Source organism: Chiloscyllium punctatum, chromosome 40, assembly GCF_047496795.1.
Source record: "Chiloscyllium punctatum isolate Juve2018m chromosome 40, sChiPun1.3, whole genome shotgun sequence".
Classification (NCBI taxonomy): Eukaryota; Metazoa; Chordata; class Chondrichthyes; order Orectolobiformes; family Hemiscylliidae; genus Chiloscyllium; species Chiloscyllium punctatum.
Genome location: NC_092778.1, coordinates 61,840,391 through 61,863,148, shown reverse-complemented (window position 1 = coordinate 61,863,148; position 22,758 = coordinate 61,840,391). Strand labels below are relative to the sequence as shown.

The 22,758-nt window shown below is 42.7% G+C and overlaps 1 protein-coding gene across 1 annotated transcript in view; it reads right to left on the bottom strand.

The window, feature by feature from the left end:
- The window catches only part of mfsd1l (major facilitator superfamily domain containing 1-like), a 39,234-nt gene that overhangs the window by 12,397 nt on the left and 4,079 nt on the right, over positions 1 to 22,758 (bottom strand). Inside the window, exons 3-9 of the mRNA XM_072560085.1 lie at positions 18,379 to 18,488; positions 13,806 to 13,861; positions 11,241 to 11,384; positions 8,081 to 8,239; positions 6,356 to 6,471; positions 6,058 to 6,158; positions 4,157 to 4,268 (exon numbers count right to left, since the gene is read on the bottom strand). Of these exons, the coding sequence (XP_072416186.1) occupies positions 4,157 to 4,268; positions 6,058 to 6,158; positions 6,356 to 6,471; positions 8,081 to 8,239; positions 11,241 to 11,384; positions 13,806 to 13,861; positions 18,379 to 18,488 (798 nt within the window). The remainder of the gene's footprint in view (positions 1 to 4,156; positions 4,269 to 6,057; positions 6,159 to 6,355; positions 6,472 to 8,080; positions 8,240 to 11,240; positions 11,385 to 13,805; positions 13,862 to 18,378; positions 18,489 to 22,758) is intronic.

Genomic DNA, 22,758 nt, shown 5'->3' with positions numbered 1-22,758 from the left:
CATTTCCCCTGCAGCAGTTTAAGAATGCATCACCTTTTCAAGGCACATCTTGGAATATGTAATAGATATTGGCGCAGCCTGTGACACCCACATTTCAAAGTGAGTTTTAAAAATACCCACCAGAACACTATAACACCGTTCCTACATTGTCATTGGGTCAAAGTTCTTTAACTCCCTCTGAGCACTGTGGGTGCTCTTACACTAAAAACTGTAGCAATTCAACAAGACATCTTTTCCAGAACAACCAGAAGTGGGCAATAAACGCCCGCAGTGCCCATATCCCATGAATGAATTTTTGAAAAAAGGTAGGTGTTCAATCTGCAAAGTATTGTGGAAAATGGTAAGGCAAAAGACAGAGCAATTTCTAGTTTGAAAGTGCTATCTTAAGTAAAGCGGATGTGGGTGATGACAGAGCTAAGGAAATGGTTGCAAAAGCCACTTTTGTGATTGATTGAGAGAGAGAGAGAGAGAGAGAGAGAGAGAGAGAGAAGAGAGAGAGGGGTGGGGGGGAGAGAGAGAGAGAGAGAGAGGGAGGGGAGAGAGAGAGCGAGAGGGGGGGAAAGAGAGAGGGGGGGGGGAAGAGAGAGAGAGAGAGAGAGAGTGTGAGAGAGAGAGAGGGAGAGAAGAGAGGAGAGAGAGAGAGAGAGAGAGAGAGAGAGGGGTGGGGGGAGAGAGAGAGAGAGAGAGAGGGGAGAGAGAGAGAGAGAGAGAGAGCGAGGGGGGGGGGAAGAGAGGGGGGGGAGAGAGAGAGAGAGAGAAGAGAGGAGAGAGAGAGAGAGAGAGAGAGAGGGGTGGGGGGGGGAGAGAGAGAGAGAGAGCGAGAGGGGGGGAAAGAGAGAGGGGGGGGAAGAGAGAGAGAGAGAGAGTGTGAGAGAGAGAGAGGGAGAGAAGAGAGGAGAGAGAGAGAGAGAGAGAGAGAGAGAGAGAGAGAGGGGTGGGGGGAGAGAGAGAGAGAGAGAGAGAGGGAGGGGAGAGAGAGAGAGAGAGAGAGCGAGAGGGGGGGGAAGAGAGGGGGGGAGAGAGAGAGAGAGAGAGAGTGTGAGAGAGAGAGAGAGAGAGAGAGAGAGAGGGGGGGGAAGAAGAGAGAGGGGGGGGGGAAGAGAGAGAGAGAGAGAGAGAGAGAAACACAGATGAGCGAGAGAGATTAGACTAAGTGGGTTGGAGAATTTATTTCAAAGGAGTGGAGAGAGCAAGGATTAATTTGGATATAAAAGAAGACAAACTGAATGGAAAATAGATCCAAAAACGTCCAAGGACGTATATCAACAACAAAACTAGTCCTGGTGTTGTTTTTAAAACTGAGAAAAATTATTTTAGGGCAGGAACAGGCTCCCTCCCCTGGCCAGAATTGTCAAATGCAACCTAGCGATGTTTTATTTCTTTAACTGTCAAGCAATGTACTTAAAAGTAACAACTTAGTGGTGCATCAGCATTAGACAAAGCCAAACAATTCATTCCAGCATTCATTAGGGTCTGATCATGATCTTTGCATTGGGTCCAATGGCCCGTGTACAATGAACTCCAGGCTCATGGCCCGATAATAACACTCCACAACCATGCAATAATAGATTACAAGCATATTTCCCAAACAATAAATTACAGATTACAAGTGCAGGACACAGTACTGAGATCCAGAGTTAATAAATTGAGACATTAATTAGACAAACTTTTGTCTAATTAAAGATTCCAAGTCTGTCATCATCAGGGATATCAGATCATTGCTCTGAGCAAGTGAATTTTGAAGTTATATTTATTTTATTCCTAATTGACTAATATTTTCAATAGTGTTAAAGGTAACATGTGCAAACATCACCAATCTGCCCTGTATGAAGCCCGTGCTGTCATGATATGTTACACTCTGCTTTCTCAAACCATCCTCACATTCATTACAATCACTCTGCAACATACCTCATCTAACTATCTAAAAAAAGTGAGAAATTACAGAGCTCCAAGATGCAGAGAGATCTGGGTGCCACAGTGCATGAATTACAGAAGGTTAGTATGCAGGTACAGCAAGTAAATCAGGAAAGCTAATAGAATATCATGTTTTATTACAATGGGAATTGTATGAAAGCGTTGGGAGACTATGCTCCAGTTATACATAGCATTGGTAAGACCACATCTTCAGTATTTTGTATAGTATTCGGCACTTTACTTGTAGAAAGATGATAACGCATTGTAAGTAGTTCACAGAAAGTTTACTAGACTAATACTGGAGTGATGGCAGATTGCCCTATGAGGTTAGGCTAGGTAGACTGGGCCTGTATCCTCTTCAGTTTAGAGGGGTCAGAGGTGACTGAACTGAAACATAAAAGATCCCGAGGAGACTTGATCAGATGGACCTGGAAAGGATGTTTTCTCTTGTGGGAGAATCTAGGACAAGAGGTCACTGTTTAATTATAAAGAGTCAGCCATTTAAACGGAGATGAGGAAACATAATCTAGGGTTATATTTGGAATTGCTTTCTTCAAAAGCTCGTGGATGCAGAATCTTTAAATATCTTTAAGACAGAAGTAGTTGATTCTTGATTATCAAGAGGATGGACGATTATCAAGGATATGTAGAGTTGGTGTTAAAATCAGATCGGCCATGATCTTATTGAATGGTACAGCAGGCTCAAAGGGCCGAGTGGTCTGCTGTTATTCATTTGTACACTGAGGGTGATCCCTTTCTCTGCTGCCCTCTACTTCACCTCTCAAGTTAGATCTTTGTAGTTTTTCAGCACTGATTAAATTACTGAAATACTGACAACATTATCTTTTCCAAGTGTCAGTTTTAAACAACTCCTTTTGCCCTTGTAATTTCATGCACCTCCTCCAGCATCCCCAATAGTAACACAGCATTTTCACAATCAAAAGATTCCCTGATCAGAACAGTCTCAATATGTCGACAGGTCGTATTGAGGAAGCTGGGAGGCTGCAGAAGGACTTGGATAGGCTAGGAATGCTATGTGGGAAAGTGAGAGGTTATGAACTTTGATAGTAAGAATAGAGGTGTAGACTATTTTCTAAATGGGGAAAGGCTTTGGAAATCTGAAGCACAAAGGGACTTTAGGGTCCGGGTTCAAGGTTCCCTTAAGGTTAATTGCCAACAGAACCTGCAAGTTAGGAAGGCAGACATTTTGAGATGGCTAGAATTTCAAAACAGGAATATTTTGCCGAGGTTGCATAAGGCTTTGGTCAGCCGTATTAAGAACATGGAGAGGACATTGGGGCCTCTAACACGAAAGGATATGCTGGGGTTGGATGGGGTCCAGAGGAGATTTACATAAATGATCCTGGGGATAAAAGTGGTTTTCATATGTGGAGTAGCTGAGAACTCTGGGTCTGCACTCGATGGAGTTTAATCGGACATGGGGCAATCTCATTGAAACCTACCGAATATTGAGGCGCCTGGAATAGAGTGGACGTGGAGAAGAGGGAGAGACTAGGACTCGAGGGCACAGCCTCAGAGTGAAGGGATGACCCCTTAGAATTTGAGGTGAGGAGGAATTTGTTCCAGAGGGCAGGGAATTTGTGGAACTCACTGCTGCAGGGGGCCATGGAGAGGAAGTCTCAGTGTATTTAAGACAGAGATAAATAGGCTCTTAATTAGTCAGGGGATCAAGGGTTACAGGGAGAAGGCAGGAGAATGGGGTTGAGAAACATATCAGCCACGGTTGAATGGCAGAGCAGACTCTACCCCAATCCTGCTCCTATATCTTACAGTTACATGGTTTAAAAATAACCTATGACACATTATACAGGAACAGGCATTTTAAACAGCAGATTGAACCCAGTTCAAATTTAGGTTCACACTGAGCACCTGCAACTGCACTGTAAAAATTGAAATGGTTAGATGAGCTCTCAGCACAATTTCTTCCAAGATATTTAAACCTTCCTGTCACACACTGTGTTCTTCACACAACAGACAAATAAGCTTAATAATTTTAAGCAGACAAATGGACCATTAATGGAGTACATTTCAGAATAACTGAGACACATCCACATTTTGATGAAGCGAAACTTTAGATTAAAGGTCAGTTTCAGAGGTGTCCTGATCTACTTCCATGTATAGTCAGGGATAGTCAAACAAACAACAACCAAGCTTGCTCACTTGCTGTCAAACCAAGTGATCCCAAACTGCTGTGCGGTGAGGTAAACCAGATAGTACTCACAACAAGGATCCCAGCGATTGAAAACAGCAGCAGTGAGGCATCGTAGATAGCTCCAGCAACATAGGAGGCTTCTTGCTGACTGTACCCAGAATATTTATCCTGAATAAATTTGCTGGAAAACAAACAAAGACCTCCACAAATTTAGGTCAGAGTTATAGGGTAACAGATTCACACTCAAGATAAAGGGCTTCTACTCGAACCGTCGACTCTCCTGCTCCTCAGATGCTGCCTGACCTGCTGTGCTTTTCCAGCACCACACTTTTCGAATAGGTAATTTCAGTAAAGTTCAACGGGTTTCCATATAAAAGCAAATAGTACGTATACTGGAAATCCGAAACAAATACAGAAATTGCTGGAGAAACCCAGGAGATTTGGCAGCATCTGTGGTGACAGAAACAGACTGAACGTTTTGAGTTCAATAACAAAAGAACTGTCATATCGATCTTCAAACATTAACTGTTCTCTCTCCTCAGGTGCTGCCAGACTGCGCGCTATGTTTATTTAGTTTCCACAGTTTACGTTTTAAATAATTAAATGCTAGAGGTTCCAACAAGTACTCAACTGGAATTTCACAACAGTAATGTAATGAAACTGCTTTTGTGTGTATAGTGCTGCACAGACCAGAACCCCATTGATATACAAGCAGCAGCAGAATCACACTGTAGAATGTGAAAAAGGAAATCTGCCAACACCACACTGATTCAGTTCCTGTTTAGAAGCTGAGAGAGAAGCAGAGGGGCCAATGGGGTAATTATCAGTGAGAATGGGAGAATCTGATAGCTGTCTCTTTCTCTATCCCCTAAGAGGGGGAAGGGTAGATGGGCATGTGGGGGACTGGCAGAGATGGGACAGGGTGGTGGTGGTAGTGGGGTAACTGGCAGGCTGAGAGGGGTAACCCCAGGCTGAATGTTGACTCACTCAGATGGAATTCTGCGGAGACTGGTCTGGACTGTTTCCCCTCCAAGAGGTGACTTAGGGTCAGTGTTGGTTCAACCCATCTCCTCAGCTCAGCCCCAGACACCAGCCCCCTCCCCCTTATCATCATCCATTGGGGCAGATTCGTTTTTCCTCTCTCTAGCTCTGTTACTTCACAAGAATGGCAAAACACTGACTTTATTCTGAAGCTTTGCTCCTTGGCACTTGTCTTTATGGTTATTTCTAATAATTACTTGTTTACACCATTTGGTTTTTCTCTCGTGAAGTTCCTGGTTAATGTTGTGCAGCCCCCACCCTCACCCAGGGATGAAAAAGATTGAAAGGTGGAGATCCTACTGTGTTAAAACATACGCCAACAGCATACTGGGACAAAAGAGGACTAAGCCAGCCCATTCCAAATACACACACAGACACACTCCCATGACCAGGTTTAAAGAAAATTTAAACATCTACACTAAAAACAAAACATTCACTTTTGCAGCCTTCCCCTGCTTATGTAGTGACCACACTCTTACACCATGGGGGAATAACTGTTCTTGTAGCATGGAGAGATTAAATTAGATTCTCTACAGTGTGGAAACAGGCCCTTTGGCCCAACAAGTCCACACTGACCCTCCGAAGAATAACCCACCAAGACCCATTTCTCTCTAACTAATGTATCTAACACTATGGGGAATTTAGCATGGCCAATTCACCTAACCTGCAAGTCTTTGGACAGTGGGAGGAAACCCACGCAGACACGGGGAGAATGTGCAAACTCCACACAGTCAGCTGCCCTAGGTTGGAATCGAACCTGGGTCCTTGGCGCTGTGAGGCAGCAGCACTAACCACTGAGCCACCGTGCCGCCCCATGCATCAAAACCCTCAAACACTCGCATCCTGCGAAAAGATCAATGGGACCCAAGAGGAATGTGGTACAAGTGTTTCAGATCCTGGACATTTCAAAACAGGGGAACACTCCTCACCTGGCATCAGCGACAAATGGGAAGATCCCATTGTAAAAGAACATGATGGTGACCACAAGGAGCCAGTAGCGGAGAGACAAATAACGAATATCTTGGAAACGCTAAGGCGAAAGAAGAAAAATGGTAAGACAACAGCATCCTGGTGGAGGTTAAAGTCAACTCGAGCAACGTGTGATGGAATTTTGTGGATCCCTCCATCAGGGACCAGGAATCCTGCTCCATTTCAGATAACAACTACCGAGGCAAATACAGACAGTTTACACAAGACCGAATCCCCCGAGATCCTTAAATCACGCACCACTTTTTTAGAATCCTCCAGAAGGACAGCATCTAGTCCAAGCTGTTTTGTGCCAACTTTATCCAGGACACTAACAATGATGGCGGAGAAAAAACTAAGAACACACAGCAACATACCTGAGGAAAATGAACCAGACGATTGATTAGTTTATAAACAGAAACTGCACCAGTCCAAAAAACTCTGATTTTCTATTTATACTCATTAACAGAATGAGGGCATCGCTGGCTAGGCTACCATTTATTGCCCAGAGGCAATTAAGAGTCTGGAGTCACATGTTGGCCACACAAGATATGGGCAGATGTCCCTCAGGGAAGGAAGTTACTGCACCAGACTGATTTTACCAATAATTGGCAGCAGTTGGATGGTCATCATTAGACATTTGTCTTTTTTTATTCCGTCTGCCATGACAGGATTTGAACCCAATCCCCAGAACATTATTAATCCAGAGACCTCAGTAATCTAGCAATAATTCCACTAGGCCATCTCCTCCATTGTGGCAGTCAGACCTTAACAGCTGCCAAGTGCAGTCTCATATATTTATATCATACCCATTCTTTACACAATGTCCCAAAATCTTTCGGAGGCTTCCTAACAAAAATGGATACTGAGCCAAAGGAGATATTGGGAGTTGGGAACAGCTTAAGGAAGGAAAGTCTGAAAAAGCCGGAGAGACAGTGAGAGAGGGAGGAACGTGAAGCCCCCCAATAGCCAGTGAGTGAAGGATGAAACTAGAGCCAATCTTTCCTCAAGTTAGATATATTCACAGACAGAAACATTACAAGTCCACCCCTGCGAGCCCACCCCGGTTCAACAAGTCCACCCCTGTGAGCCCACCATACAACTGAATTGAATTGAATTGAGGCATAGTGAAAAGCTTTGTCTTGTGAGCAATCCAGGCAGATCACAGAGTTAAGTCACACAGGTAAGTAAATAATAGGTAAACAGCAGCAAAAAGCAGAAACACAGGTATAGGTGAATATTAAGAGTTTGTGAGTCCATTCAGTATTCTAACAACAGTAGGTTAGAAACTGTTCTAATACCGGCTGGTGCGTGTGTTCAGGCTTCTGTAGCTTCTCCCCATAGGAAGTGACTTTGTATGCATTCAAACAACAACCACCCAAATCATTATCCTCAACCAACCTTAAACACAACTAGTGTACAATAAATAAAGAATGGGACTGAGGTAACTGAAACCACTACAGGAAAGCACTAAGTTCATGGAGTCAAAAGTTATAACACCAGAGACAGTGACGCAGAGTTACGCGGTCATGAAATTTATTGAATATCTTTAGAAAGAGATTTTGCTAAATGCAAGTCACTCTCCAGGCACCAATTTTCCTCCTTTCTACAGTTAGAGGGAGCATTAGCGGCACTGGGCTGGTCTTAAACACCAGTTTGATGTACATGCCACGATGTACAGTATTTGTATTTGCACTTCTAGTTAGTTATTGATGAATTAAAATAAACATTAACTGGTGAATGGTAATCTGACTACTAACCAATTAATACAAACTGAATAAGCAGCACTTGCCATATTTAGATTTACTCCCAATGTAAGACATAAGACCATTAGAAATAGGAGCAGGAGTAGGCCATTTGGCCCCTCGAGCCCGCTCTGCTCTTCAATAGGATTATTACTGATCACTAAGATTTCTTTTCCCTTCAACCTCCTGAAACTTAAGCATTAAGAAACTTTTCTCCCTCAAAACAAAAAAAAATTCTTACCTCCCCAAAGTGTCCACTGAATTCCAAAGTTTCTCTCGATGGAGGGTGTTAGGAAGAAGTTGAGGACACTGCCCAGACGGGAACAAGTCAACTGTAGGCCGAAAGCCAGCGAAAGCTCCTTACCTTTAAACCAGAACGCAATAATTCGGTCCTGAGCAACTGAGAGGTGAGGGGACGGGGGGAGATGGGTGGGAAGAGAATACAAAAGTGAGAAAACAGGAGCAGAAGGCCATTCTGCACAGTGAGACCCTTTACTATTCAACATGACCAAGGCTGATCTTCTATCCCAATGTATTATTGCTGTTTTCACCCCCATGCCCCTCGACTACTTTAACCTCTCGTAACCCATTTCTTTCTTGAATACATTCAGTATTCGGTCCTCACTTCCCCGTGGTACAGAAATCTACAAGTTCACCACCCTCTGAACGAAAACATTTTTCACCTCATACGGAGTGGCCTGAGTCGGAAGTCACCTGGCACCAGGTCATAGTCCAATGGGGATTTATTTGAAATCACAAGCTTTCGGAGTGGACTTTGCCTGGCAAAGAAGCAGCGCTCTGAAGGCTTGTGATTTCAAATAAATCCCTATTGGGCTATAACCTGGTGTCATGTGACTTCTGACTTTGTCCACCCCAGTCCAACAGCGACACCTCCACATCAAGAATGACCCGAGATTGCAAAGCCCTCGTTGTGGGAATCCTCTCTCTCAGCCAGAGGAAATATAACTCCTCCATCTATTGTGCAGCCCTGTCTGAACTTGGTGTGTTTCAATGAGATCTCCTTTCATTCTCTAAACTCCAGTGAATACACGCCCCTGCTCCCCTTATCTGACAAACATGCCACTGCAGGAATCAGTCAAATGAACCTCTACTGAACTTCCTCAGTGGTGACGTATCCTTTCTCAGGTGGGGAGACCAAAACTGCACACAGTACTCCAGGTGCAGTCTCACCAAGGCCCTGTACAACTCCAGTAAGATTTTGTTGCTCCTCTACACAAACCCTCTCACAATATATCATTTGTCTGTCAAACTGCATGCCTTCAGTGACCAGTGTACAAGGACACCCAGATCCCTTTGCATATTAATAATTCCCAATCAATCACTTAAATAGTAGCCTGACATTCTGTTGGTCTATGGAGTGGACAATTACACATTATACTGCATCTACCACGCTGTTTCCCATTCACTCAACTTGTCTAATACCATCCCAAAAGCATCTATACGCTCTCTTCACTGCTCACAATCCCAACTAGTTGTGAGTCATCAACAAAATGTGGAAACCTGAATTCTTATTCCCTCACCCAACTTGTTAATGTATCTTGTGTAAAGCTGAGATCCAAACACTGAACCAAGGTCCCCTATTTGTCAATGCCACCTCCCACCACTCCAAAAATAACATTTCTTTTGACTCATGTCAACCAGTTCTCAAGTTCAGTCAGCTACTCTCAAGATTCTAATTAAAAAGTGCAACAGACACACGCACTCTCTCTCTCTCAGACCCCAGTCAGGCTACTGTCTCCTTCCAGATTGTTCTACATAGTCATGTGACACTGACATCATGATACATTTCTACTGTGCTCTCTGCTGAGACCATGACAAAATCAAAAGTTGCCACGGTCTTACCCCACCATAGGGCTGCTCTCTCATTAGAGAGAGACGACTGGTGGTGATTTAACTGGATGGCCACCACATCTCAGGCAAAGGGAGAGGTTAAGATTCCTTCAAGGTAACCTCAGCTAGTGATCGGAATTGAACTCAAGCTGTTAGCATCACACGGTTTCGTAAGCCAACCATCCGGCCAACCGAGCTGAACCAACCACCACTGACTAATTAAAAAAGGTAGTGACCGATCCATTCTGTAGGATATCTTCATTCTGCTGCCTGCCACCAGGAGGTAGTATTTGCATAACCCTGCAAACCTTTGAGGAGCAGAAGGCAGCAGCACCACTGCCCTATAGACTAGGTGGCACCTTCACCAGCGCCATTTCCATAATCCTCCCATTCAGTCTTTCAGGAAAGGTTTGGTGTTGCTGGCTATGCCCTTCCTAATTGCCCCAGAAAGGAGTGGCTTCCTCTGCCATTTCAGAAGGCAATCCAGAATCAACTACTTTGACTGGGAGTCTGGAGTCATGTGTGGGCCAGACTGGGCAAGGATGGCAGATTTTCCTCCCTAAGTGATGTAAGTGAACTCGATAGATTTTCACATCAATTGGTAATAGTCTCAATAATATTGAGCATGATAATTATCTTTAAATTCTGATTTACTCATTAAATTTAAATTCCCCATCTGCCACGGGAGAATTTGAATTAACGTCCTCAGATTATGGGCCTTTGAAGGACTAGTCCAGTGACATTTACACTTTGTCCCTTAAATAAACAGACTAAGTACATCCAACACAGACACACAACGTGCTCGGACTGTGTCATTACAAAGCAACATGGAATCCGGACAAGACAAATCTGGTCTTCCCAAGGACTCTAACTTAAACTCTTAGCCAAGGAAAATGTCCATCCCAGAAAGATAATAAATTCAATATAAATAGATACTCAGATAATAAATCAGATTCAAGACATTTTCAGGTTCTGGACTATTGCTGATAAAAATCAGGGCTATTCCAAAACAATTTGGTTTCTGGTATGGAACAAGATGTGGCAAAGCCATAGAACCTTCTCATTAAAACTCCAAAGGCATCCCACTGTGACCAAACACAGGGACGAGTGAAACATGCTGCAGCAAACATCGAGTTCTGCCAATGGATTTCTCTCAAAATTATGAACCTTGCCTTCTTTTCTTTAAAGATACTGTTTCAATTGGAAAAAAAAAGCTTCGACAGGAGGCAATTGTATGGGACACAGTTAAAACATAAATGTTGTGAACAATGTCATGAGAAGAATCCATTAATTGTACTCATGGCCCCTGCCAAGTGTTTTTCCACATCTTTCCATTTACATTTCCAAACTAGACATTTTCCATTCAATCCTTCAGGGAAATAGGATGAAAACGGTGGGAGAGAAATAGTTACCATAAATGTGAGATTATCCTGGAAAGTTAACATTGAAGTATTTTCAGTTGTACATTCATACACAAAAGGAAACCAACACGAATCCTCTCGGCTGGTTAATTCACAATCTACTACAATTAGGCCAGAACTGGTACTCACTGATCAGTGATCCATTGCTTGAGCCAAAGAGAAGTCGGCCAATGAGCATCAGAGGCAAGAGGTAACATGTGCCCTTGAAGTGAGATCCTAAAGCAAAAGTAGCCGAACCCAGAACAATAAGGATGGAGAAAAGGATGATCCCAACTATGGTGGTGGGGGATGGGGTGAGAGGACAGAATCAGAAACAAATAATTCTAATTTTCATAAGAGAAAGACTCAACATTTAAATAGCAATTAAAATTAAGCATTAAAAAAAAAGGTTCAACAGTACTCATACACCTTGTTGTCTAACTTTACAATCTTAGCAACCAACTTCTTTTAAAGTGCTGTAATAAAAAATCTCAAAAATCTTAAAAAGCCTTGATCTACTAGTAGAGAAAGAATGTTCTTGTCAGTTTCTATCTGCAATCTGGAGCCTGCAACAGCACACCCATAAAGAAACTAAAAAAAAAACCATCACTAACTCCAACCTGCAGATCTGTAAGTGTCCAGATATGGACTCATGAAATTGCTGTCAGCTTCTAAGTAATAAATAGTCAATGCTGCCAATTTTGTCATCATTACTACCACAGAATCTGCATGTATTTCCTGTCATGATTAAGAAAACCATTAAGTTGATTTCTCCCTGGCGTTCAAACATATATCATTTGGATTTGTCTACTCAAATTGATCTAATGCTGTAACAATACACTGGCACAAAGGGTCATAAAGACAAACTAGTTCCTGCACTTTTGCAATTCAGCTTCTCTGGATGGTCATCAGCCTCCCGAATGTTAATGAAGGTGTTGACTCTGGCAAACAATGTATCTTTGAGAAGATACGTTGCTAATTAGTCACTTGGGTTTCAGGTTGGAAGAGGTCAGTATCAAACCACAACTGATGCTGAAGGAGGTTTGAAGCTTCTGGAAATGGCAAAGGTACCTAAATAAGAGTTACCCAGCCAGGCAGCACAGTGGCACAGTGCCTAGCACTGCTGCCACACAATGCCAGAGACCCGGGTTCAATTCCCGCCTCTGAACATAAGAACTAGCAGCAGGAGTAGGCCATCGGACCCTACAAGCCTGCTCCACCATTCAGTAAGATCATGGCTGATCTGCATGGGTTTCCTCCGGGTGCTCCGGTTTCCTCCCACAGTCCAAAGATGTGCAGGTTAGGTGAATTGGCCACTCTAAATTGACCTTAGTGTTAGGTGTAGGGGAATGGGTCTGGGTGGGTTGCTCTTCAGAGGGTCAGTGTGGACTTATTGGGCTGAAGGGCTTGTTTCCACACTAAGTAATCTAATCTAATCAGAACAGAAGAACTAGGAGCAGGAGTTGGCCGTCTGACCCATCAAGCCTGCTCCACCATTCAGTAAGATCATGGCTGATCTGTTCATGGCCTCAGCTACCCTTATCCACCTTCTCATCGTATCCCTTAATTCCTTTACTGTTCAAAAATCTATCTTTGCTTTAAAGACATTGAACGAGAGAGCACAGAATTCCACAGATTCACAACCCTTTGGGTGAAGAGGTTCCTCCTCTGCTCAGTCTGATATCTGCTCCCCCTCATTTTGATGCTTCACCCAAAGAGTGGAAACAACCTCCCTACATCTACCTTACCTACTCCCATCATAATTTTTTGTTCTTATAAAGATTCCTCCTCATTCTTCTTAATTCCAATGTGAGACATCAAAATGGCTGTTCAGACAGGTCCACACCTTATCTATCTCCCCCCCCAACATGGGTGCACTGTTAACTGTGGAATTTCTGCCAAGATGAGGAATTCCCAGTGGAACAGCCAGATCCCAGAACGGGAGCTTTGACCATCATAAGCAAAATATTAGATGGCAAAACAGGAACATACAGAAAAAAAAATGAAAATGCAAGATCAGCTATGCATGTAACAGGAGGAATCTAGTGTCAGAAATCCAAAATTGGCCAAATGAGGAAATCCAGAAAAGTGGGACAATTCAAGTTAACCAGATAGATAATTGGCAATGTTTTGTGCAAGAGATTAGCAACAATATTGAACCAATGGGAGAATGTTGGTTATATAAGATTTAAAAGCTACAAATTAATAGTTGGAGTTACTGTTGAAGTTTATAGGCTGGAGGGACAAATCCTCTCCAGGCCCCCGATCCTGAACTGGTTAGGAAAACATCTGTGCCAGGTTTCTCTTATTCACCACTACTTTACCCATCATTGATAGATAACCTGATTTTGAAAAGTCTGAAAACTTTTGATTTCTAGGTGCTATAACAGGATTCAGCCTATTAACCTTAGCATGAGGAGCAAAGTTCAAAATCAGACATCCCCAGTTATAGTCCAACAGGTTTAACTGGAAGCACGAGCTTTTGCACCGCTGCTCCTTCATCAGCACAACCACCTGATGAAGGAGCAACATCTGAAAGCTAGTGCTTCCAATTAAACCTGTTGTACTAATAACCTGGTGTTGTGTGAGTTTTAAGTTTGTACACCCCAGTCCAACACCGGCACCTCCAAATCAGGAGGAGGGTTTATTTTGATCTGAAATCAGCTCTTCTACTGGGTAGGAGTGCTCCAGGTTATACCCTCCCTTCAGACTCACCACCACTTCCCAGCTTGTCAATGAAGAAACCAGACAGGGTCACCACCACTGCATTGCTGCAAGACAGAAAATACAATTATGAAACAAAATGCAAAAACTGCTGAGGAATGTTGTGCTTTTCAAAATAACTAATACTGAATTGGAGCCCATCCTCACCCCTCCCTTTCTTTCTCAGAACCCAGTTGACCACTGCATGGTCTGAGCCCAGTTTCCACCCTCCCCATCTCCATCAAATTCCTAAGCTTCTGTGGAAAGAAGTAGAGCTTATAGTCCCTGGCAAAGAGAGTATACATTAATTGGGGTATGAAGGGACAATGGCAAACTTATGTTGAACTTACTCAGTCTTCATTCCTGTTGCCTATCCAACAGGCCAAAACAAATGCCATTTCATGGTTTAATGTCTCTGCCAGCAGGACATTGAGTAACCTGATAAACCTCTTGTATATGATCAGAAATCACTGAAAACCAGCAGGAGAACTGCTCGTGGCAATGAAAAATGAACCTTTGACTCAAAATACACAAAGAATTGATGTTACAAAATCTGTAATGCAGAGGTGGAGTTGGAAAAGGTATGAGCAAGCTTTTGTGACGATACTGTGTTTTAAGAGATGTATTTTGTTCTTTTTTTTAGAAGATGAAGAAAAGTTGAGACAGAGGTGCCAAGCAAACAGCTCCAAAGCCAATAAACAGCTTGCAAGGCTTTGGTTTTACTTTTTAAAAAGTTGGAACAATAGAAGCAGCTTGAATGGGTGGAGTCAAGCTCCCACAGAACCAGGACTTTTAGTTTTAGTTCTGAGGAAGGGTCACTGGACCTGAAATGTTAACTCTGATTTCTCTCCACAGATGCTGCCAGACCCTTTGAGATTTTACAGTGATTTCTGTTTTGTTTGGTTTTTAATTTTAGCTTTCAGTCGCTGCTCGATATGGAGGCGCTAGAAGCTGGATATAAAAGTTGTTATTCCTCTCTGTTACAGCGAAAAGCTGGCATTCTCTTCCTGCTGCTAGAATCACAGGAGACACAATCTATTTTACTGAATTTGCCTTTGCCAAGGGTGTGTTTATGGGACGTTACCATATTGGAACAGTTATTGTTTAGTAATTAAATAAGCTATTATTCAATAGAGTTAAGTTGTACCAATTTATTCTTTCTTTTGTTGTATTATCACTGTAGTGCATGAATAAAGTGCATTTTGCTTCAATTCTGGCAGTTTGTCCAATTGAAGTTGGCCATCTGGAACAAAACACCTGGTTTAAAATAAGAAAAAGTCAGGGTCTAGGCTATCGACTTAATATATTTTGAGGGGATTTGGTCTGGTCCATAACTCTTTACAGCAATCCCCAGTTCTGCTAACTGCAAAGAGGCAGGGTTTTAGGGAAAAGACAACAAAGTTCACAAGCAGGATCAGCACAACACACAAACACAAACACAATGAGTCCCACAATGTGTTGCTGACATTATTTTATAATAATTATTTTGATTCGTTGCTTAGTGAAGGTACGCTGGTTGTAGTGAACATAGGAGCTGGGTTTGTCCCATGCTACTGGAATGGGCTTTGAAGTAGAAATTGGTATCCCGAGTGAAGGATTACATTATTTTCCCATTTTGTTTTCCAATAATGATCAAAGGTGCAGATTTTTGCCAAAATCTGCAATGCATTTTTAAATTAAACGATGTTGGACGTGAGGTTACAGTAGCTCATTGTTCCTGTCATTACATATAAGCCTTCTTCACTGTAAGCACTGGAGGTGGTAATGGAGCAACAACTAATGACCCTAACAATGGCTTGCATTTATCTAGGGGGCTGGAAACAAGATACATTGGGTGAGGGCTTCAAATAGTGCAGCAGCATAATCAAAATATGGTTAAAATGGCGAAACCCAAGCACCACATTATATGTTTCAATTACAGCGAGGAAACATAGCATCAGATGTACTGCACAGAAACACACCCTTCAGTCCATGCCGACCAGACTTAATCTAGTCCCATTTGCCAGCATCTGGCCCATATCCCTCTAAACCCTTCCTAATCATATACCCAACTAGATGGTTTTTAAATGCTGTCATTGTACCAGCCTCTGCCACTTCCTCTGGCAGCTCATTCCATACACACACCACCCTCTGCGTAAAAACCTTGCCCCTTAGGACCCCTCTCACCCTAAACATATGCCTTCTCGATCTCAACTCCCCCACCACAGGGAAAAGACCTTGTCTATTTACCCAACCATACCCGTCACGATTTTATAAACCTCCATAAAGGTAACCCCTCAGCCTTTGATGCTCCAGGTAAAACAGCCACAGATATAAAGAAGAATCTTTGTAAACAGCTCACCACAACAGTTGGGGGAAACCACAGTTTGATCTGAAAACATGCCAGGAGATTTGAGAGTGAATTGACCACCTGAGATAGATCTTGGCTCATTGGACTTCAAGACAACCAGGGTCATTGGGAGCATGTCGCATTGCTGACTGAAATAAAGGTGCAACATATTAAATGGAATGGTATTAAAGCTGCTAGGTGCTATTGATACCTGGGGCAAAATCTTTAGACACAAAGGGGACAGGTTTTATAAAAGGAAAGAAGAAATCTGAAATTGCTGGTGGAACTCAGCAGGTCTGGCAGCATCTGTGGGAAGAAAGCAGGGTTAAAAATTCAAATCTGGTGACTCTTCATCACAGATGCTGCCAGAGCTGCTGAGGTTTGCCAGCAATTCCTGGTTTTGTTTCAGATCGACAGAATCTGCGGTCCTTTCTCCGAAAAAAAGGAAGAAAATTTGCCAGGTGCTCCCATTTCTCAATACAGACCAGTGATTGCGGCTGGAAGTTGTGAGTGCACACAGAAAACGTACAGGTTGGATATTTGTTAAGCTCGAGTCCATGAGACCATAAGGAATAGGAAGTGGAGACCATTCAGCCCCTCGAGCCTGCTCCACCATTCAGTAGGATCATAGTTGGTCAGACACCCATCATGTCCACATTTGAGGGGCAACCTTTGATTCCCCTACAGATCAAGAATCTGCCTTAGCCTTGAATATTCCCATGAGGGAAAATATCCTCTCAGCATTTACCCAGTCAGGCCCCTTAAAAGAATCCGATATGTTTCAATAAGATCACCTCATTCTTCTCAACTCCAGTGAGTAGACTCCCAACCTGTTTAGCCTTTGCTCATAAGACAATCCCTCCCTTCCAGGGATCATTCTAGTGAGCCATCCCTGAACTGAAATGACATCCTTCCTTAAATAAGAGGACCAAAACAGTTCACAGCATTCCAGATGTGGTTTCACCAGCACTTTGTACAGTTGCAGTAAGACTTCCCTACTCTTAACATCCAACCCTCTTGAAGTAAAAACCAATACCCCCTCAGCCTTCCTGATTACCTGCTACACCTTTGTGCTGGCTTTCTGTATTTCATGCAGAAGTCCCTTTGTGTTTCAGCTTTCTGCAGTTTTTCTCCATTTAACTCATACTCTGTCCTTTCCTTCTCCCTTCCAAAATTAACAACTTTGCATTTTTGAAGTCGATGATGACGTCTACCTGTTTGAACTGACTTCAGATACTGTCCATTCCTTATTAAAAAAAACGAACAAGATATCACAGGGTAACAACTGTTGAATGAATGCAGTCCCTTGCTAAAAAGGACCATGGGAGAACACACGTTTAATAAAAAGGTCAGAAAAGAATGTCAAAACATTGAATATCAGAGTTAATGCCCCAAAGTGTTTCAGTAACTGACTACAGATGGATGCTTCAAGGAAGAGGCATGGGACAAGAATGGAGCCAAGAAAGTTATGGTCACAAGAGAGTCAGGCTGGACAGAGCACACCAGATTAGTTACATAAAATCTTCTCAACCTTTTAGAGGCTGACAAGGCAATGATTTTAGGTCACATTAATAAATGTTTAAGCACAAGAGAGTCAGGATAAGCTAAAAAGGTGGTAGAGGTGAGAACCCTCATGATATTAAAAAGGAGTATTTAGATGAATACAGGAAATGCCATGGCATATAGGGCTATGGGCACAGAGTCACTGAGCACTGAAACGAGCCCTTCAGTACAACCCATTCTTGCAGAATAAGTTTCCCAAACTAAACTAGCCCCAACTGCCTGCATCTGGCCCATAAACTCTAAACCTTTCTGATTCACTGATTCACGTAGCCATCCTGATGACTTTTAAACGCTCTAACTGTACCTGCATCTACCATTTCCTCTGGCAGATCTGTGTATAGAAAGGTTGCCCCTCACTCCCTTTTAAATCTTCCCCCTCTCACCTTAAAAATATGCCCACCTACCCTAGGGAGAAGACCTTTGCTATTCACCTCTTCTATGCTCCTCATGATTTTATAGATCTGTCAACCTCCCATGCTCCAATTTGGTTGACCGAGCAATTGCTGGAAAATGGCATTCGAAGAGATGACTGGTATAGACATTATGGGCCGAAAAGCCTCAGTCCATGCTACAAGACTCTACTACACTAACTCTGACTATTGCACTCACTGCATACAGTCAGCTTCAACCTACCAATCCAATCTTTGTTTCCTTTTCTGCGTGTATTTATTGTCGGGTGCAGAGGTTACTCACGTCCATGCATAGATAGCGTAGAGAAGATTGTACTGCTGCGGTGTCATCCCCAGGCCCTCGACACAATCTGTTGTCCTATTGGTCTCAGTGGAATTGAGACAAGTGAGATTCTGGAAAGACAGACACCACTAAATGGTTATGCAGGGACAGAAAACATCAAACTAGGGCAAATACTCATCTCTAACATCCCGAATCATTACACATCTAATTTGTTTAGCCATTGAGCTTGTAACCAGTCAGAATCCCCAAACACACATTTTATAAATTATTTAATCCCCATCTGTACAGATCTAGTTTATGGGACTCAAATAGTGAATGGGTCAGGCATCATCTGATGAAGGGGTTTAGGCCCGAAACGTCAATTCTCCTGCTCCTTGGATGCTGCCTGACCTGCTGACCTGCACCACATTCTCAACTCTGATCTCCAGCATCTGCAGTCCTCACTCTCTCAAACAGTGAATACCCTGCACCCAGTGCAGGAAGAACCAGAAATCTATTACATGTCCAAAAGTTAATTCACGTTACATTTTACAGATAGCAAGAGGAGAAAGTTATTACAGAATGTACCCATTGTATTGCAAGAACTGTTTTGATTTAATACAGTTTAAATTACAATGAAAATCAGTAACATTACTGCAGAAATCTATCTTTGCAAGAGGCTACTGGACCAGTCCACGAGATAGTGTTTCTATAACTCAAGCCACTGCTATTTCAAATAAGGCTCAAAACAGCAAAATAATCACCATGGTAACAGATCATTTCTAAAAATTACACTGTGTATAGTTCTAATGTTTCAGTACCCACTATCCCACATGGGAGCTCATTCCAGTCGTTTAACAATCAGAATAAAGAGATTCTTCCTTAAAATGGTTTAATGTACATTTTCTGTTAACTATTTACATGCTGTTTCTTGGTAACTTGGTAATTAATTAAATTTAAATATAATCATATTTAAATACTTTTAACAACCAATGAATTGAACTTAATATTTTGCTGACATGAAGCTTTGGGTGGACAATTAATTAAAAATATTTAATTCAATGTTATTAATAATGTAATAAACCTTCGCGTCAATAGGTTTAAAAGCTTCAGGTCAATACAGCATCAGGTTCAATCCATTGGCTGTGTGGACAGAAATACAAGGAGGAAGTTGTTGCGACTCTCAGATGTCTTAAAAGCAGTTCTCAGCTCATAATGACATCTGATTCAGGGAAAGGACAAGATTGGAATCCATAGCTGCACATCGAACACATTCAGCAGGTAGACAGAATTCAGTGAAATGCTGACTAAGAATACTGTACACATCCAGGATATTGTGGGCATAGCACAACAGAATCTGGTAGCATCAAGTCACACTCATACCCTTGGAATAAATCATATTCATCCTCTGCAGTGGAATAAAAGAAGATAGGACCAAATGGTCCTTTCAGTCAGCTCTACAATTTCATCATAGAATCACACAACACAGAAACAGACCCTTCGGTCCAACACGTCCACGCCAAATACAGAGGAAGCTCGATTATCTGAATATCGGATTATCTGAAGGAGATCTCAAGGTCCAGATAGGAACATGACATGAAAGAGCTGTTTCAACACTGATCTCGTCTTTTGTTTACACTAATTAAAAACTATCTCTGCCGAGAACAGTCCTAGACATAGATGACAGCCCAGGCACAGTCTCTAAATGACTGACCTCCTGCCCTCTCTCCCTCTCTGCACACTTTCCCTGGAGTTCTACACAGGGGGGATCCCTAAATGCCCTTCCCCCGATATTCTCTCTAAGATTGCCCTGTACAGGGTAGAGGTGGAACTTGTCAAAAAGTTGCAGTTAAAAAGGTGTATGTGTGCATGTCTGTCTGTGTCTTGGAGACTTACCCCAGAAAGGTAGCAGCAGTCTTACTGTTGGTGTCCAGTCCAGTTGCCCTGTGAGGGAGGAAGAAAGGGGGCAGTGCTGAATGGTTTTGGGGGTGGGTGGAGGGAGGTGTTGGTGCCGGGCAGATGGTGGCATGGGGGGCTGTGTTGGGGCAGGAGGGGGTTGGTGTTGGGACGGGCAGAGGGAGATGTTGGAAGGATTGGGATGGGCATGGGGCGGGATGGGTCTCACGCACAGTGCACTGCTGCATAGTCTCCTGAACAGGGAGCCGACTTCACAGAAAACTCCCAAGTCCCAGAGGAAAAAGGCATTGAATCGATTAAACGAAGAATCAATTATCTGATTGAAATAGTGCCTGCCCATCTTTCTCGGATAAAATTGAGGTTCCTCTGTATAATCTCAAACTAAACTAAACTTAGTCCAACCTGCCTGTTCCTGGCCTATATCCCTCCAAATCTTTCCTATCCATGCACTTAACCAAATATCTTTTAAACATAGTTACTGTGCCCACATCCACCACTTCCTCCTCAGGAAGTACATTCCACACATAAACCACCCTCAGTATAAAACTTTTGCCCGTCACCTCTCTCTCCTTTCACCTTAAAATATGTGGCCCCCCTAGTCTTGAAATCCCCTATCCTAGGAAAAAGACACCTACCTTAACCTTAGCTGTACCTCTCAGATTTTATAAACTTCTATAAGGTCATCTCAACTTCCTACGCTGCAGTGAAAAAAAAAGTTTCAGCCTTTCTTTATAACTCAAACCTTCCATAGCTAGCAACATCCTGGAAAGTCTCTTCTGAACCCTCTTCAGAATGAAAACCAGGTTTCCAAGAACTCTGACTTGTCCCTGGTTGGCTTGTCCTAGAATGGTTATGTTGTCATAGTCAAATTGATGGCCTTCTTGGGGGTCTGCGTGTACAGAGATGAGGGAGAGTGGATCATGTCGTTTAGTTGCCAGTTGGTGTTCATGAAGTCGGATGGCTAGTTTTCTTCCTGTATTTCCGATGTTGTGCTTGTTACAGTTGTTACAAGGGATTTTGTACACCACATTGGTCCTACACATTGTGGGTATGGGGTTCTTTATCCTGGTAAGTAGTTGGCAAAGTGTGGCTGTTGGTTGGTGTGCTACCATAATACCTAGTGGTCATATAAGGAAAGGTGATAAGAGGGTTGGGTAGGTACAGTGTCTTCTTGGCGTTGTCTGCTGGACAGGCATCGGCAGACGAAGCTGATGGGGTATCTGTTGTTAACAAAAGGCTTTGTGCAAGTGTTCTTCCTCTTCCTTGTGCAGTTCTGATGTTTTGCAGTGTCATGGCTCTTTTGAATAATGCCCTGACACACCGGAGAGTGCTCGGAAACCTGGTTTTCAACCAAAAACATCAGACACAGAGATTGACCCGGTGTACAAACCATAGCAGAGAATACCCAGGAGTGACACTCATGCAATGGACCAGACCTTCATAAAAACCAAGCGGGACAGAACAACATCTCATTGAATTTGCACTGTCGATGCTACCCAACAGGTCAACGAAATGTCTGCTCAATAACCCAGCAGCTTGACAAACGAGCCATCTACCTCATCCACAACTCGAGCCACAGATCTTCACAAAAGCCTTAAACTGCACCTAGATATATGTGACAATAGAAAATAATGATTTGATTTAAATTTATTAAGTACCTCCTTTATAATAAATTCTAATATTTTCCTTAAGGTCAATAGTTTTCCACTTTCTCTCAAACTTACTTCTCAAATATTAGGTTTCTTTGCTATTTTCCAGAAGCAAACATGTTCTATAACATTTTGAAAAACCTCTCTATAACCATCCCTCTCAATAATAACAGGGTGGGGCTCATTCTGGGCCAGAGGATTTACAATGTTTCACTCTAATTTACCGAGTATAACTTTTGATTCATTCCTATTCCTTTTAGTTCCTCATTTCCAAAAATCTCTTAGGGTTACCCAGTATGGATGTAAGCTTGCTCACTGAGTTGGAAGGTTCATTTTAAGATGTTTCATCATCATATTGGGTAACATCATCAGTGAGCCTTGGTGAAGCACTGGTCATAGAGTCATAGAGTCAGAGATGTACAGCATGGAAACAGACCCTTCGATCCAACCCGTCCATGCTGACCAGATATCCCAACCCAATCTATTCCCACCTGCCAGCGCCCGGTCCATATCCCTCCAAACCCTTCCTATTCATGTACCCATCCAAATGCCTCTTAAATGTTGCACATCCTCTGGCAGCTCATTCCATACACGTACCACCCTCTGCATGAAAAGGTTGCCCCTTAGGTCTCTTTTATATCTTTCCCCTCTCACTCTAAACCTATGTCCTCTAGTTCTGGTGTTGGGTTTTATGAGTTAAGTTCAAAAAGCTCCTATACAGACAACAAACAAAACTAATATCATTTATAAAATACCTTGCAAGAACTGTAACAAACATTACATTGGACAAACAGACAGAAAGCTAGCTACCAGGATATATGAACATCAACTAGCC